At 38.2% G+C, this 17553-nt stretch overlaps 1 protein-coding gene across 1 annotated transcript in view; it reads right to left on the bottom strand.

Moving 5' to 3' along the window:
- Positions 1–6483: 6483 nt before the first annotated feature.
- Positions 6484–17553, bottom strand: part of nxph1 (neurexophilin 1) — a 37491-nt gene continuing 26421 nt past the window's right edge. Inside the window, exon 2 of the mRNA XM_058046781.2 lies at positions 6484–10342. Within this exon, the coding sequence (XP_057902764.2) occupies positions 9587–10342 (756 nt within the window). The 3' untranslated portion in view covers positions 6484–9586. The remainder of the gene's footprint in view (positions 10343–17553) is intronic.

Genomic DNA, 17553 nt, shown 5'->3' with positions numbered 1-17553 from the left:
ATACTTTTGTCCACTGTATTGGGTAATATGAATATAAAAGTGACTAACGTTGGGTGAGACGCACAAGCACCAGACTTGACCGATCGCCAAAACAACACACTTTTATTGCAGGTTTGAATAATACCTGCATACCACTATAATACTATAATACCACAATCATACTTTTGTCCACTGTATTGGGTAATATGAATATAAAAGTGACTAACGTTGGGCGAGACACACAAGCACCAGACTTGACCGATCGCCAAAACAACACACTTTTATTGCAGGTTTGAATAATACCTGCATACCACTATAATACTATAATACCACAATAATACCTGTGTCCACTGTATTGGGTAATATGAATATAAAAGTGACTAACGTTGGGCGAGACGCACAAGCACCAGACTTGACCGATCGCCAAAACAACACACTTTTATTGCATGTTTGAATAATACCTGCATACCACTATAATACTATAATACCGCAATCATACTTTTGTCCACTGTATTGGGTAATATGAATATAAAAGTGACTAACGTTGGGTGAGACACACAAGCACCAGACTTGATCGATCGCCAAAACAACACACTTTTATTGCAGGTTTGAATAATACCTGCATACCACTATAATACTATAATACCACAATCATACTTTTGTCCACTGTATTGGGTAATATGAATATAAAAGTGACTAACGTTGGGCGAGACACACAAGCACCAGACTCGATCGATCGCCAAAACAACACACTTTTATTGCAGGTTTGAATAATACCTGCATACCACTATAATACTATAATACCACAATCATACTTTTGTCCACTGTATTGGGTAATATGAATATAAAAGTGACTAACGTTGGGCGAGACGCACAAGCACCAGACTTGACCGATCGCCAAAACAACACACTTTTATTGCATGTTTGAATAATACCTGCATACCACTATAATACTATAATACCGCAATCATACTTTTGTCCACTGTATTGGGTAATATGAATGTAAAAGTGACTAACGTTGGGCGAGACGCACAAGCACCAGACTTGACCGATCGCCAAAACAACACACTTTTATTGCATGTTTGAATAATACCTGCATACCACTATAATACTATAATACCACAATAATACCTGTGTCCACTGTTTTGGGTAATATGAATGTAAAAGTGACTAACGTTGGGTGAGACACACAAGCACCAGACTTGATCGATCGCCAAAACAACACACTTTTATTGCATGTTTGAATAATACCTGCATACCACTATAATACTATAATACCACAATCATACTTTTGTCCACTGTATTGGGTAATATGAATATAAAAGTGACTAACGTTGGGCGAGACACACAAGCACCAGACTTGACCGATCGCCAAAACAACACACTTTTATTGCATGTTTGAATAATACCTGCATACCACTATAATACTATGATACTATATTTAACACAATAATACCACAGGTAGTGTCCACTGTAGTGGGGTAATACGAGTCATATGGAACGGTACAAAGAGGAGCAGTAATGGCCGCCGTGTGAAGATGTAAAAAACGTGATTAAGCAAAAGTTATATTCCGTTGCAATTAAAATAATTAAAGCTGGGGGGCTTATTGCTGTTAGTTTGAATTGCTGCAGGAAGGAGTTGGCAACAAAGCTGAGAAGTAAATTGCATTAGCGTGTTGAGGGGAAGTGTATTAAAATGCTAATGTACAGCTGTTAATAGTTCTTCAAAAACCAATAATCCCCTACAGTCAGTCATGTGTCAAAATGGTTAATGGAAAAATATCCCAGAGGCACACAGGGTCCTTTTTCCATTCCGATTTTGATTAAAGCTGAAATTCTGTTCTGGGACAAAGCGTGGATTAGGTTAGGATGGGACCGGATGGGTTTTCGTACGGGGGGAAAACGTCTTCGAGGCTTGTTGTCTTTCTCACGGGAAGAAACCTGACGCTAAACTTAGGAATTTATGAGTGACGCTCATATACTTGAGCGTGTGCAGTGGCCATTTGACTGAAATCACGTCATTTGCTGCTCCAAACTAAAAGGTTGCTTCGATCGGGGTTATTTGAAATGTGTCCTGGGGCCATTTGCTGCCCGTGATGTTATTTTTTTTTTATTGTCTCATTGCGCATTTTTAAAATATAATTTAACAATAAAACTAAAAAAAATCAAAATAACACCAAAAATTATTTTTTTGTCTGTAAAAGTCATAATAAATTTTAAATATATAAATATGATTATGCATAAATAAATATAATATATATATATATATATTGTATATAATAAATAAAGAAATATAATTTAACAATAAAACTAAAAAAAATCAAAATAACACAAAAAAAAAAATTGTCTTAAACTTAAACAAATCAAAATAACACCAAAAATAATTTTTTTGTCTGTAAAAGTCATAATATAATTTAAATATATAAGTATAATTATACATTAATAATATTAAAAAATATATATATAGTATATAATAAATAAAGAAATATAATTTAACAATAAAACTAAAAAAATCAAAATAACACCAAAAATTATTTTTTGTCTGTAAAAGTCATAATGTAATTTAAATATATAAATATAATTATACATAAATAAATATAATATATATACATTGTATATAATAAATAAAGAAATATAATTTAACAATAAAACAAAAAAAATAAAAATAACACCAAAAATTATTTTTTGTCTGTAAAAGTCATAATATAATTTAAATATATAAATATAATTATACATTAATAAATATAATATATATATATTGTATATAATAAATAAAGAAATATAATTTAACAATAAAACTAAAACAAATCAAAATAACACCAAAAATTATTTTTTTGTCTGTAAAAGCCATAATATAATTTAAATATATAAATCTAATTATACATTAATAAATATAATATATATATATTGTATATAATAAATATAGAAATATAATTTAATAATAAAACTAAAACAAATCAAAATAACACCAAAAATTTTTTTGTCTGTAAAAGTCATAATATAATTTAAATATATAAATATAATTATACATAAATAAATATAAAATATATATGTATAACAATAAAACTCGAGCCAAGTTGCACTAATGATGCTAGGAGTCCACTGGGCCAAACTGGCACCAACTGGGGCTGGCCCAGTGGACCCAGTGATGCGGCCCAGCCTTGCCCAGACCCTAGCTCCAGTGGCCCCCCAGGTAAATTGAGTTTGAGACCCCTGCTATAAGGATTGGTTGTCGGGTTCGATGCTGGTATTTAGTCATACGCTCTGACGTGTTCAAGGAGTCCCCGCCGGCTTGTTCAAGTGAGCACCGAGGGCAAACTTTCGGAGGCAGCTCTTTAATGAGCACAGCTATAAAAGCCCCCCCGCGGACCACCAATGAACACACAAACCTGGCATCCACTTTAATTACTGATAAGTCGCCAGCCAGCTAAAGGCAGCGGATTTCGCACCCTCCGAGGCTCTAATCTGTTTAAAGCTGACTGCTGATCCCGACTGCGGAATTGGAGGATTCCGTAGCAGGTGCCACTGCGGAGTCCCTGAACAGACGCTATCGGTCTCTTATCCCCGTCTTCGGATCTCTCAGGGATCCAAAGCAAGTTTGCCGTTATGTTCAACTTTGGAGGATACGATGAAATCTGTTCCGTTTGCACATGGAAGACATTCCAAGAAGTAATTATAATCGGGGAAGGGGGCTGGTGTGTTCTGTGGATTGTTTACATGCTCCGTGTGCGCAGTAGCTAGCGTCGTTTGACTCCATCCGTTTTGCCGAGACAAAAAATATCGTGGAATTTTTCCAACGCCTCAGTTTTTGTATGATTCCATTATCGTACAAAGTGTTTTATTTTTGTCTTTGCTACGTAAAAAATATTTTGGGATGAATGATACTGTTTTTTCAGCCATCTTGGATCATGCACCCATGGTTTGAACCATCATGGTTTTTCACTTGATATGAAATTACGCATATTTTTTAAAAAATTACTAGTTTTGAAAGCATACAGACGATGCATTCAAAGACAATGTGCTGGTATGTTGGATACTACGCTGGATCAGTAGGTGTTCTATGTTACTGTAACGTTAAGTGAGACACACAAGCACCAGACTTGATCGCCAAAACAACACACTTTTATTGCAGGTTTGAATAATACCTGCATACCACTATAATACTATAATACTATATTAACACAATAATACCTGTGTCCACTGTATTAGGTAATATGAATGTAAAAGTGACTAACGTTGGGTGAGACACACAAGCACCAGACTTGATCGATCGCCAAAACAACACACTTCTATTGCAGGTTTGAATAATACCTGCATTCCACTATAATACTATAATACCACAATGATACCCGTGTCCACTGTATTGGGGATTATGAATGTAAAAGTGACTAACGTTGGGCGAGACACACAAGCACCAGACTTGATCGATCGCCAAAACAACACACTTTTATTGCAGGTTTGAATAATACCTGCATACTACTATAATACTATATTACCACAATAATACCTGTATCCTCTGTATTTGGTAATATGAATGTAAAAGTGACTAACGTTGGGTGAGACACACAAGCACCAGACTTGATCGCCAAAACAACACACTTTTATTGCAGGTTTGAATAATACCTGCATACCACTATAATACTATAATACTACAATAATACCTGTGTCCACTGTATTGGGTAATATGAATGTAAAAGTGACTAACGTTGGTTGAGACACACAAGCACCAGACTTGATCGATCGCCAAAACAACACACTTTTATTGCAGGTTTGAATAATACCTGCATACTACTATAATACTATAATACCACAATAATACCTGTGTCCACTGTATTGGGTAATATGAATATAAAAGTGACTAACGTTGGGCGAGACACACAAGCACCAGACTTGATCGATCGCCAAAACAACACACTTTTATTGCAGGTTTGAATAATACCTGCATACTACTATAATACTATATTACCACAATAATACCTGTATCCTCTGTATTGGGTAATATGAATGTAAAAGTGACTGATGTTGGGTGAGACACACAAGCACCAGACTTGATCACCAAAACAACACACTTTTATTGCAGGTTTGAATAATACCTGCATACCACTATAATACTATAATACTACAATAATACCTGTGTCCACTGTATTGGGTAATATGAATGTAAAAGTGACTAACGTTGGGTGAGACACACAAGCACCAGACTTGATTGCCAAAACAACACACTTTTATTGCAGGTTTGAATAATATGAACATGCTAGGTTAATTGGCGAAAATATGAATTAAAAATATAAAAATATGCTTAAATACGATTAATTTTTGCAAATATAAATAAAACCATATATATATATATAAAACTAAAATTCCAGCCATGAAGTCATGTACCGCCTGACCTGCACACTTAAAATGACATGTTTTTGGCATAATAATAATAATAATAATAATAATAATAGCACGAGAGTCAATGTAGAAAATGTTTGTTACGTGCAATATTGCATGAAAACGGAGTCAAAATTTTGGCAAAAGTTCAGCAAAAACTGAAAACCGACTTTTAGCAGGCCTCACAACTAGGAGACCTGAGTTCAATTCCACTTTCTGCCATCTCTGTGTGGAGTTTGCATGTTCTCCTCGTCCAAAAAAAACATGCTAGGTTAATTAGCCACTCCAAAATTGTCCATAGGTATGAATGCGAGTGTGAATGGTTGTTTGTCTATATGTGCCCTGACCCCGGCTCTAGCAAGTACAAAAAAAAAAAAACACAATTCAGACAAACACAATGTACTAGTATTTTAATTTTTGAAACTTTTTCCCCATTAAAGAAAATTCCAATGAATACTTTGAATATATTTAAGTTGCTACAGCTTCTATTTTTCAGTTTTTCAGCAAAATCACATCTAGGGCAGAAACATCATTTTCTGGGATAGAAGAACCAAGAACAAGCATAAAGGACTCAGCGGGGGGAGTGGGGGGGTCGGGTGGGGGGGGGGTAACATCACAGTTCATGGGGTGCATGTACAGAAGCAACGCCATAAGGATGGAATATGTACAATACAAACCATTCATACTATATATAAATACATTACAATTTTCCTCTCTCTCTCTGTATACACAAATATATATAAATATACACGTATATGTGTATATATATATATATATATATAAAGTAGGGAAAATAAGTACACTATAATGGTAATTTAAAGAAGCAAAAATCAGTGATAAAACATGAAATAGTGGTTCTAAAAATAAATAAAGTATTTGATCCCAGTACAAAACCAGGATTGCATCCATCCGAGGAGGACCCCCGGGTCAGAGAAACCACCCCCCAAAACCGAATGTTTCCACTTCCACGTTAGTAAAGATGGCGTTATTGGACTCGTATTGAAAATCCCGTTGCCTTCAAACACACCCAGTCCGTTTTTAATGCATGCAAAGATCTCCATTTTGGTGTTCAGACGGGTCTGTACATGCGTCTGAGGGGGTGGTGGTGGTGGTGGTAGTAGTGGGGGACGCTGGGGGGTTGGGGGGGGGGACCTTGTGGGTAGTGCAGGATCGCAATCCATTACAGCAAAGTGTCTTACTAATGCTTTTCATGCTGACTGTGCTCCCAACTCCCTTGACATCATCAACCAGTTTTCGCCTACTTCCTGATTTTAATTGCATTTTTTGTTACGATTAAATAATTCAGATTATCGACAGACTTAAATATTAGTCAGTGATAACGTAACGTAACATAAAATGGCGTTGGAAAATTAATTTTTTTATGAGTAAGGGCGGAAAAAAAATCCAAATCTACATGGCTCTATGTGAAAAACTGATTATGATCGCCAAGACTTTTGGGAAAATACTCTGACCAAGTATTTTTGGAAAGTGTGTGTTCCATTATATCTGGTGTATTGCTGTATTTCAGAAAAAAATCAGTAACAGTAAAATACTGTGGTGGTAGTGTGACGGTCTAGGGTTGTTTTTCTGATTCAGGACCCGGAAGACTTCCTGTGATAAATGGAACCAGGAATTCTGCTGTCTACCAAAAAAGTCCATCCGTCCATCTCTTGGTGACCTCAACTGAAACCAAATTCGGGTTCCACAGCAGGTCAATGATCCAAAACACACCAGAAAGTCCACCTCTGAATATGAAGACTTCGAAGTGGTCCAAGTCCAAGTCCTGACCTGAATCCTATTGACCTTAAAAAGTCTCCAATGCGGCTGAATGACAACAATTCTGCAAAGATGAGTGGGCAAAAAAAAATCCTCCACAGCGCTATAAGAGACTCATTGCAAGTTAATACAAACGCTTGATTGCGGTTGTTGCTGCTAAGGGTGGACCAACCAGTTGTCCACAAATTAGTAAGGAGTGAGCCCCATCCCCTAAAAAGTTTCCATAATTATAATATAATTATAATCGTTAATTGGTTGAAGACCCAACAGTGATAAGTGAATTTCCATGAAGTAGGATTCCTTATTTATCAATAAAAGAAAAGAAGACCCTTATGAGGAACCGTACCTCGCCCAGATGTGGGATACCGGGGACTCACCCTGGAGGCAGGCCCCAGGGAGGGGTGCCTGGTGGTCGGGGCCTTGCACCCGTGGGGCCCGGCCGGGCCCAGCCCGAAAAAGCCACACAGGATCTCCCCCTTGTAGACCCACCACATACGGGGGCAAGAATAAGGGTCCGGTGCATTGTGTGTTGGGTGGCGGTCAAGGACGGGTGCCTGGGCAACCTGGTCTTCGGCGGCCAAATCGGGTTCCCAGGCCAGCTGTGAGACATAATCCCTCCAGCGTGTCCTAAGTCTGCCCCGGGGCTTTTTCCCGGTTGGGCATGCCCGGAACATCTCACCAGGGTGGTGTCTGGGAGGCATCCGGACATCTCCATCAATCACCACCTTATCGTGGTAGAGGGGTTTGAGTGCCCAAGTGATCCGAGGAGCTATATGCCCCAGGTAGGGTCTCCCAAGGCAAACAGGTCCGAGGTGACGGGATGGACCAAGAGTGATTCAGAAGACCCTTATGATGACAACAAAGAGGAGGAACAGCACCTCGCCCGGATTTGGGATACCGGGGACTCACCCTGGAGCCAGACCTGGTGGTCGGGCCTTGACCCGTGGGGCCCGGCTTGAAGAAGCCACACGGGATCTCCCGCTCATAGACCCACCACCTACGGGGGCAAGCATAAGGGTCCGGTGCATTATGCGTTGGGTGGCGGTCAAGAGCGGGTGCCTGGCCGACCTGGTCTTTAGCGGCCAAATCTGGTTTCCAGGTTGTGAGACATAATCCCTTCAGCGTGTTCTAGGTCTGCCCCTGGGTTTTTTCCCAGATGGGCATGCCCGGAACACCTCACCAGGGAGGCGTCCAGGAGGTATCCAGACTAGATACTCCTCCGTGAATCACCACCTTAGAGGGGTTTGAGTACCCGAGTGATCCGAGGAGCTATATGCCCCTGGTAGGGTCTCCCAAGGCAAACAAGTCCGAGGTGACGGGACGGACCAAGAGTGATTCAGAAGACCTTTATGATGACAACAAAGAGGAGGAACTGCACTTCGCCTGGATGTGGGATACCGGGGACTCACCCTGGAGCCAGACCTGGTGGTCGGGCCTTCACCCGTGGGGCCCGGCCCGAAGAAGCCACACGGGATCTCCCCCTTGTAGACACACCACGTACGGGGGCAAGCATAAGGGTCCTGTCTATTGTGTGTTGGGTGGCGGTCAAGGGCGGGTGCCTGGGCGACCCGGTCAAATCTGGTTCCCAGGCCAGCTGTGAGACATAATCCCTCCAGCGTGTCCTAGGTCTGCCCCGGGGCCTTTTCCCGGCTGGGCATGCCCGGAACATCTCACCAGGGAGGCGTCCGGGAGGCATCCAGACAAGATGCCTGGATGCTCCTCCGTGAATCACCACCTGATCGTGGTGGAGGGGTTTGAGTGCCCGAGTGATCCGACCCTGGTAGGGTCTCCCAAGGCAAACAAGTCCGAGGTGACGGGTCAGACCAAGAGTGATTCCGAAGACCCTTATGATCTTATGATCTCACCCGGATGTGGGCTACCAAAGCCTCACCCTGGAGCCAGACCTGGTCTTCGGCGGCCAAATCTGGTTCTTGGAACACCTCCCTTACATTTGTATTTCAGTTTCTGGACTAACTTGTCTGTGGTCAAAACAAAATTTCTCAGATTTATTCATAAAAAAAATATGATAGAATGGCAAGGGATTACTGTAGCCTGCATGTAGCATTCTGCAGCTAGCTAAAGTCCGGAATCAAACGTGGAGTTAGTTGTACGTACCATCTCGCAAACTAGCATTAAAACCAGCATTGTCACCTGGTCCTTGGAGTCAATGACCAGTCCAAAGAGTTGCAGAAAACCTCCAAAAAATCTAACACACTCTAAAAAATAGAGTGCAAATGAATGAAAAATCAACAAATTGACCAAAAAAAAAATAATTCTCCATTTTTTTTTTTGTTGCTAATTTAACATCAAAACATAATATAATCCCTGCAAAAATGTAAACGTTAGAATAAGATATCCGTAGGAACGTTTGGTACCGGTTTGACATTTTGGCGGATAGAATGGCTAACATACACATTTCTCTGTGGTGGGTTCGATCCCTGGTTAACTCTTGATGTCAGCCAGACGGGAAGTACGGAGTGTCACTATGGTAGTTGTAGTCCGGACACACTTTCTGCACCAGTTTGTAGTCGGTGCTGTAGAAGGAGATAAAGATGCAGATGACTTTAAAAGGTTTGGAGCAGAGCCAGGAGACGTGGCTCTGAGTCTGCTCCTGGTAGCACGTCTTGGACGGGTCAAAGTTGCAGAGCGTGTTCTTGGCGCCTTTCTCCACTTTCTCGTACTCGACGCGGCAGTTGAAGGACTTGGAGTCCTTGGCGTCGATGACCGACTGCTGGGCCGCGACGTCAAACTCCACTATCTTTGTGGGCGGGACCAAGCTGACCGATACGTTGCCTTGGCCGGTCGAGTTGTGGCGGAAGTAGACACTGAACGTTCCGTTGCCGTGATCCACGATCTTACCGGTGATCAGAAGGTTGAGTTTCACCGTCTTGATATTAGAGTGGAAGTCACCCCAGCCGAACATCTTCTTGAACTTCCCGGTCTTGACCATGGGCCGTCGTTTAGCCCTGGGTCGTGAGTCCTGCAGGTCCGTGGAGTTCCTCAGCCAGTCCCACAGATCCTGCTCCGAATAGGGATCCGGGGTGTCGTAACGGAAGTCCAATGCTGTGTTGTTCTCTTTGCCGTGCAGGGTCTCCAACAGCAGTCGACTGATGGACATGTCCTTGCTGCCTTCTGTCCATATGTGCTTCAGGGTAGATTTCGGACTCCCGGACTTCACGATCTCCGACTTTGAGGCATCGGCACTTGTCATCTGATTGAAGAGAGGGAAAGAGAGAGGAATACGTATTAGGAGAAAACATTTTATGTCCACTGGATTGTGTTTGCGTCACAAAAATGGTAGACTCAAATTGTAACAAACTGTCGTTCATTTTCTACCGCTTATCCTCGCGGGGGTGCTGGAGCCTATCCCAGCTGTCTTCGGGCGAGAGGCGGGGTACACCCTGGACTGGTGGCCAGCCAATCACATATAGACAAACAACCATTCACACTCACATTCATACCTATGGATGCATGTTTTTTTTGGACGAGGAGAACATGCAAACTCCACACAGAGATGGCAGAAAGTGGAATTGAACTCAGGTCTCCTAGCTGTGAGGCCTGCTAAAAGTCGGTTTTCAGTTTTTGCTGAACTTTTGCCAAAATTTTGACTCCGTTTTCATGCAATATTGCACGTAACAAACATTTGCTACATTGACTCTCGTGCTATTATTATTATTATTATTATTATTATTATTATTATTATTATTATTATTATTATTATGCTAAAAACATGTCATTTTAAGTGTGCAGGTCAGGCGGTACATGACTTCATGGCTGGAATTTTAGTTTTATATATATATATATGGTTTTATTTGCAAAAATTAATCCTATTTAAGCATATTTTTATATTTTTAATTCATATTTTCGCCAATTAACCTAGCATGTTCATATTATTCAAACCTGCAATAAAAGTGTGTTGTTTTGGCGATCAAGTCAATTTGGAGTGGCTAATTAACCTAGCATGTTTTTGGGGAGAACATGCAAACTCCACAATGAGAATCGAACCCGCGTCTTCCCGATCTCCTAACTGTGTGGCCTACATGCTAACCGTTCGGCATGTTCGGGGCATGTTTGTGTATTTGTTTTAACACCTTTTGAGTTTTAAGTCGCAGTGTGATGAATCGAGTGCTGTTACACAGTCACAGTCAGATGAGATTGTGATTTATATTATTACTAATGAGAAACATTTATTTGGTTAGAGTACGTTTTGGGTTGCGTAAGACCTGATGGAACAGATTTATGATGCTAACTATTTTGATTTATCTTTATTTTTCATATTTCATCAATTCAATTTTTTTACCCTTTTATTAAAATAATTTTAATTATTCTTTTTTTTTTACATTTATTTAATTTTGTAATCATTTTTGCATTCATTTTATTATTATTTTTTTACAGCTTTAAGATATTTTTATTGTTTTTATTCACACTTTAATTTAAGTAATATAAATTTATTTTATTATGTTTTACACTGTGAGTACTTCTAATTTTTTTCTTACACTTTTATTTAAGTCATTTTGATCTATTTTAGTTTTTGACACATTAATTTCAGTTTTTTTTTTCTATTTATTCTTCATTTTTGTCAAAGAATTTTGCCAAGGAAGAACAGGATAACTGCATGCATTCATATCATGCAAAAATTAAAATTATATAATTTTATAAAATTATATAATTATTATATTAAATTGTTATTATTAAAATTATATATTATTTTATAAAATTATATAAAATATTTAAAAAAAACTCCACAAAATCAGATACGAGTCGTATAATACATATTTTAATGCACCTTCGGGCCCTGACCCACCAGTTGAGAACCACTTGGTATCACTTGAAATGTGGTCTCCACTTAACCTAACATAAGACGAGAAAACGAAAACCCCAAGCGGCTCGCCAATAAGGATTTAAACCCACAACGCTTTTGCAGTCCAAACAAGCAAAACCACTGTGATACTGGACGACTTTTCCATGAAATATTCTTTTGAAATGATCCCAGCTATGTGTGATCACTGCTTCAATAGAAGAACGTGCTTCTATTCCAGAACAATTCACAGGAGGCAGCACTCTAATAACTAGAGTGCTCCTTGAGCAGGTGATTGATGAACCCAAGGGGTTTTCACCTTTTTTGCGTCCAATGAATGAAATGAGATTGATACACGGCCCCGGTGGAGGTATATATGAGGTATAGATGAGGTATACGTAGTATATGAAGTATATGTGACATTGATGCTTTCTACATTCAAATGTGACAGCCTATCAGTCTTGATGAGTTTTTTTTTTGCATTCTGTGTTGCGTTCAGGATCAATACTACCCATCTCACACACTTTCTATATAATTGCCTCACAATGTCTGGGGACGTAAGCGCCTGTTGTACACCACTGATGGCGGTTTGGAAAAAATTGGAAAAGGTATAGTAATTGATTAGGACAAAAAAAATAATTACATACCTTAATTACATACCTGGAGCAAATATTTATGTATATAAATGTTTGTGATGTATTAAAAATTCAAAATGTAAAATATATACTTCAGTGCAACTTATGTATGTTTGGCCTTGTGCGACTTATACTCCAGTGGGACTTATGTATGTTTTTTTTTTACCTAATTATGCATTTTTGGCCTTGTGCAACTTATGTATGTTTCTTTTCTATCTAATGATGCATTTTTGGCCCTGTGCTACTTATACTCCAGTGTGACTTATGTATATTTTTTTCTACCTAATTATACATTTTTGGCCTTGTGCTACTTATACTCCAGTGTGACTTATGTATGTTTTTTTTTCTACCTAATTATGCATTTTTGGCCTTGTGCTACTTATACTCCAGTGTGACTTATGTATGTTTTTTTTCTACCTAATTATGCATTTTTGGCCTTGTGCGACTTATACTCCAGTGTGACTTATGTATGTTTTTTTACCCAATTATGCATTTTTGGCCTTGTGTGACTTATACTCCAGTGCGACTTATGTATGTTTTTTTTTTTACCTAATTATGCATTTTTGGCCCTGTGCGACTTATACTCCAGTGTGACTTATGTATGTTTTTTTGTACCTAATTATGCATTTTTGGCCTTGTGTGACTTATACTCCAGTGTGACTTATGTATGTTTTTTTCTACCTAATTATGCATTTTTGGCCTTGTGCGACTTATGTATGTTTCTGTTCTATCTAATGATGCATTTTTGGCCTTTGGCCTTGTGCGACTTATACTCCAGTGCGACTTATGTATGTTTTTTTTTTACCTAATTATGCATTTTTGGCCCTGTGCGACTTATACTCCAGTGTGACTTATGTATGTTTTTTTGTACCTAATTATGCATTTTTGGCCTTGTGTGACTTATACTCCAGTGCGACTTATGTATGTTTTTTTGTACCTAATTATGCATTTTTGGCCTTGTGCGACTTATACTCCAGTGCGACTTATGTATGTTTTTTTTCTACCTAATTATGCATTTTTGGCCTTGTGCGACTTATGTATGTTTCTTTTCTATCTAATGATGCATTTTTCGCCCTGTGCTACTTATACTCCAGTGTGACTTATGTATATTTTTTTCTACCTAATTATGCATTTTTGGCCTTGTGCAACTTATACTCCAGTTCGACTTACGTATGTTTTTTACCCAATTATGCATTTTTGGCCTTGTGCTACTTATACTCCAGTGTGACTTATGTATGTTTTTTTGTATCTAATTATGCATTTTTGGCCTTGTGCGACTTATATTCCAGTGTGACTTATGTATGTTTTTTTTTACCCCCTAAACCAAGAAAAAACAGCAGTGTGTTTCTTCTGTGAGGATCAATTAAGCAGACAAAAAAACGCCTCATCTGACACATTTGGAGGTTAAATAAAAGTAAAATAAAATAAAGTAAAGAAACAAAATAGTGTTTATTTTTGAAAAGTACATATTTGTTTCTTCATAATGCTATTTGTTTTTGGTTTCTGTTTGCACTTCAATCTCGGTAGACATGATCCCGTACCAGCTCCAAACCCCATCTTGTTATGGGTTACCAACTTCAGAGCTACAAACATGGATCCTCTACTCTTGTGTGGTTTTTAGTTCTACTTCAACCTCAAGCCAGTCCATTAACTCCGTCATATTTTCTTATTCACTTGCTTTTAAATCAAAGATAAATTCAAAGCCTCGAGCATTCGGTGGAACAATGGACAAATATTTCTTTGACATCATTGATTAATGTCAGCCTCGAGGGAATTTTTTTTGCTTGTACGGATATCATTACTTTCCGAGTCATGACTAATGACAGCTTAAACAGAATCGAGACAAAGCTTGGAGTAGCCATTGTTGGTTGAGGCCAAGAACGGCAAATTTTTTAAAGACTACAATGATCATTTGATCCGGAGGTGTGGTAGTTTGTTTCTAAGGGAATTGAACCAACTCCGTGCAAGACAGTGATGCTTTAAGGGGCTACACATCGGTACTGATTGGCAGTCTGTGGAATTCTTTCTAGTGGATTAACACTTTGGGTTTTGGGAGTAGAACCAACAGCCAGCTACTATGTGGTCACCTGAGGGAACGGTTCATTAGGTAAACATGGCTAACACCGTTGGCCAGATGCCTTCAAACACACCACACTCCTGTCCGCCAGCCAGACCTGGACAGTCTAAGACATAAGACTAAGACATGCCAAACATCAACCACTTAAACCAGTCCAAGACTGGTTGACTTACTTATACTCCAGTGCTACTTATGTATGTTTTTTATCTACCTAATTATGCATTTTTGGCCTTGTGCAACTTATACTCCAGTGTGACTTATGTATGTGTTTTTTTTCTACCTAATTATGCATTTTTGGCCTTGTGCTACTTATACTCCAGTGTGACTTATGTATGTTTTTTTTACCCAATTATGCATTTTTGGCCTTGTGCTACTTATACTCCAGTGTGACTTATGTATGTTTTTTTCGACCTAATTATGCATTTTTGGCCTTGTGCTACTTATACTCCAGTGTGACTTATGTATGTTTTTTTTCTACCTAATTATGCATTTTTGGCCTTGTGCGACTTATACTCCAGTGTGACTTATGTATGTTTTTTTTTACCTAATTATGCATTTTTGGCCTTGTGCGACTTATACTCCAGTGTGACTTATGTATGTTTTTTTTTACCTAATTATGCATTTTTGGCCTTGTGCGACTTATACTCCAGTGTGACTTATGTATGTTTTTTTTTACCTAATTATGCATTTTTGGCCTTGTGCTACTTATACTCCAGTGTGACTTATGTATGTTTTTTTTTACCTAATTATGCATTTTTGGCCTTGTGCTACTTATACTCCAGTGTATCTTATGTATGTTTTTTTTTACCTAATTATGCATTTTTGGCCCTGTGCTACTTATACTCCAGTGTGACTTATGTATGTGTTTTTTTCAACCTAATTATGCATTTTTGGCCTTGTGCTACTTATACTTCAGTGTGACTTATGTATGTTTTTATTCCTACCTAATTATGCATTTTTGGCCTTGTGCGACTTATACTCCAGTGTGACTTATGTATGTTTTTTTTTTTTACCAAATTATGCATTTTGGCCTTGTGTGACTTATACTCCAGTGTGACTTATGTATGTTGTTTTTCTACCTAATTATGCATTTTTGGCCATGTGCGACTTATACTCCAGTGGGACTTATGTATGTTTTTTTCTACCTAATTATGCATTTTTGGCATTGTGTGACTTAAACTCCAGTGTGACTTATGTATAGTTTTTTTTAACCTAATTATGCATTTTTAGCCTTGTGCGACTTATACTCCAGTGCGACTTATGTATATTTTTTTCTACCTAATTATGCATTTTTGGCCTTGTCCTACTCATACTCAAGTGCGACTTATGTATTTTTTTTTTTAACATAATTATGCATTTTTGGCCTTGTGCCACTTATACTCCGGAGCGACTTATAGTCCAGAAAATACGGTAATTTCCTTTATTTTTGCTGTAGACTGAAAACATTTTGGTTTGGATCGGATACCCAACTTAGAAGATACCACATTTAGTTTCAAGTCACCCCAATTGTTCATGAGACCAAAACATAGACAGCTTTCTGTTTTTTTTATGTTGTTTTCACCTCTAAATGCCGTCCACACATGCAAAACCGATCCTACCCAAGCCTGTCAGTCACAGGATCCAGTCCTTTGGTGGGTTCCAAACCATACACAAACACATCCCATTTACATTCCTTAACAACTTAATGGCCAGTTATCTTAATACTTATGTCCTTGTCCGGGATTTGCAGACCAGATGAAAAATAATAAATAATATCTTCTCAGCTATTGGTTAGTGTTAAATGAAAATATAATATATTATTATTATTGTTATTATTACAGCTGACTCCATCTTCCCCAGTTAAACAGTCCATCAGCTGATCCTTACGTATACCGATTATGGCTAGCGCTTATCTCATAAACACAATGACAATCCTAAGCACCGGTGACGGACGGCTCTATAAAATGACGAGAACATTTTCCCGTTTTATTCACCGTCCCTTCTCGTAAACATCGCTCCCGTATAACGATGTAGTTTACTTTCACCTGATACAAACGTGGACAGAAGAGTGTTTTCTTTGCGCATCAGGAGGTTTGGTAAAACGTCTTATTCACTCTCATTAAACAGGTAACGCCGCAGGCAAGATTACGCGGTGACCCATTAATGTAGTTTATCGATTGGACCATAAATGCACCGTGACAAATGGTGCCGCAACACACACTTTTATTATTTGATGCAATCAAAATCTTGTTTTAATGTTTTTTTAATGAAGCCATAAACCAAGAAAAAAACACAAGTGTGTTTCTTCTGTGAGGATTCATTAAGCAGACAAAACAACGTCCTAATGTTGGTTCTACATGGGTCAGGCAAAATTATCTGACACATTTGTAGGTTAAATAAAAGTAAAATAAAATAAAGTAAAGAAAAAAAATAGTGTTTATTTTCGAAAAGTACATATTTGTTTCTTTATAATGTTTTGGGAATGTGGGAGGAAACCGGGGTACAAATAAAAATAAATACAAATAAAAATAGTAGTAAAAATAAAATGTAAAAATAAAAACAAAAAAACAACGTATACTATATTATGAAAGCAGGAAGTGAACAAATGTAACAGTAACCGATTGTAAAAGTACCAGATGGAGGGGTAGGATTTAATAAGCTTTGCTTCTTCCTACTCCTTTTGGACATGTGGAACTGGGAACTGATTATGGGATGCATTCAATTGTAATCTGATGCATGTTCAAATGAAATTAAACCATTACCATTATCATTACCAATTAACCTAGCATGTTTTTGGAATGTGGGAGGAAACCGGAGTACAAATAAAAATAAATAAAAATAGTAGAAAAAATTAAAAAAACACAAAAAAAACAACTTAAACTATATAAGGAAAGCAGGAAGTGAACAAATGTAACAGTAACTGATTGTAAAAG

The sequence above is a fragment of the Doryrhamphus excisus genome, linkage group LG7 (genome assembly GCF_037039965.1).
Source record: "Doryrhamphus excisus strain RoL-2023G ecotype Guam linkage group LG7, RoL_Dexc_Guam_v1.1, whole genome shotgun sequence".
Lineage (NCBI taxonomy): Eukaryota > Metazoa > Chordata > Actinopteri > Syngnathiformes > Syngnathidae > Doryrhamphus > Doryrhamphus excisus.
The sequence above is the reverse complement of the archived record's forward strand: the minus strand, read 5'-3'. Positions and strand labels throughout refer to the sequence as shown.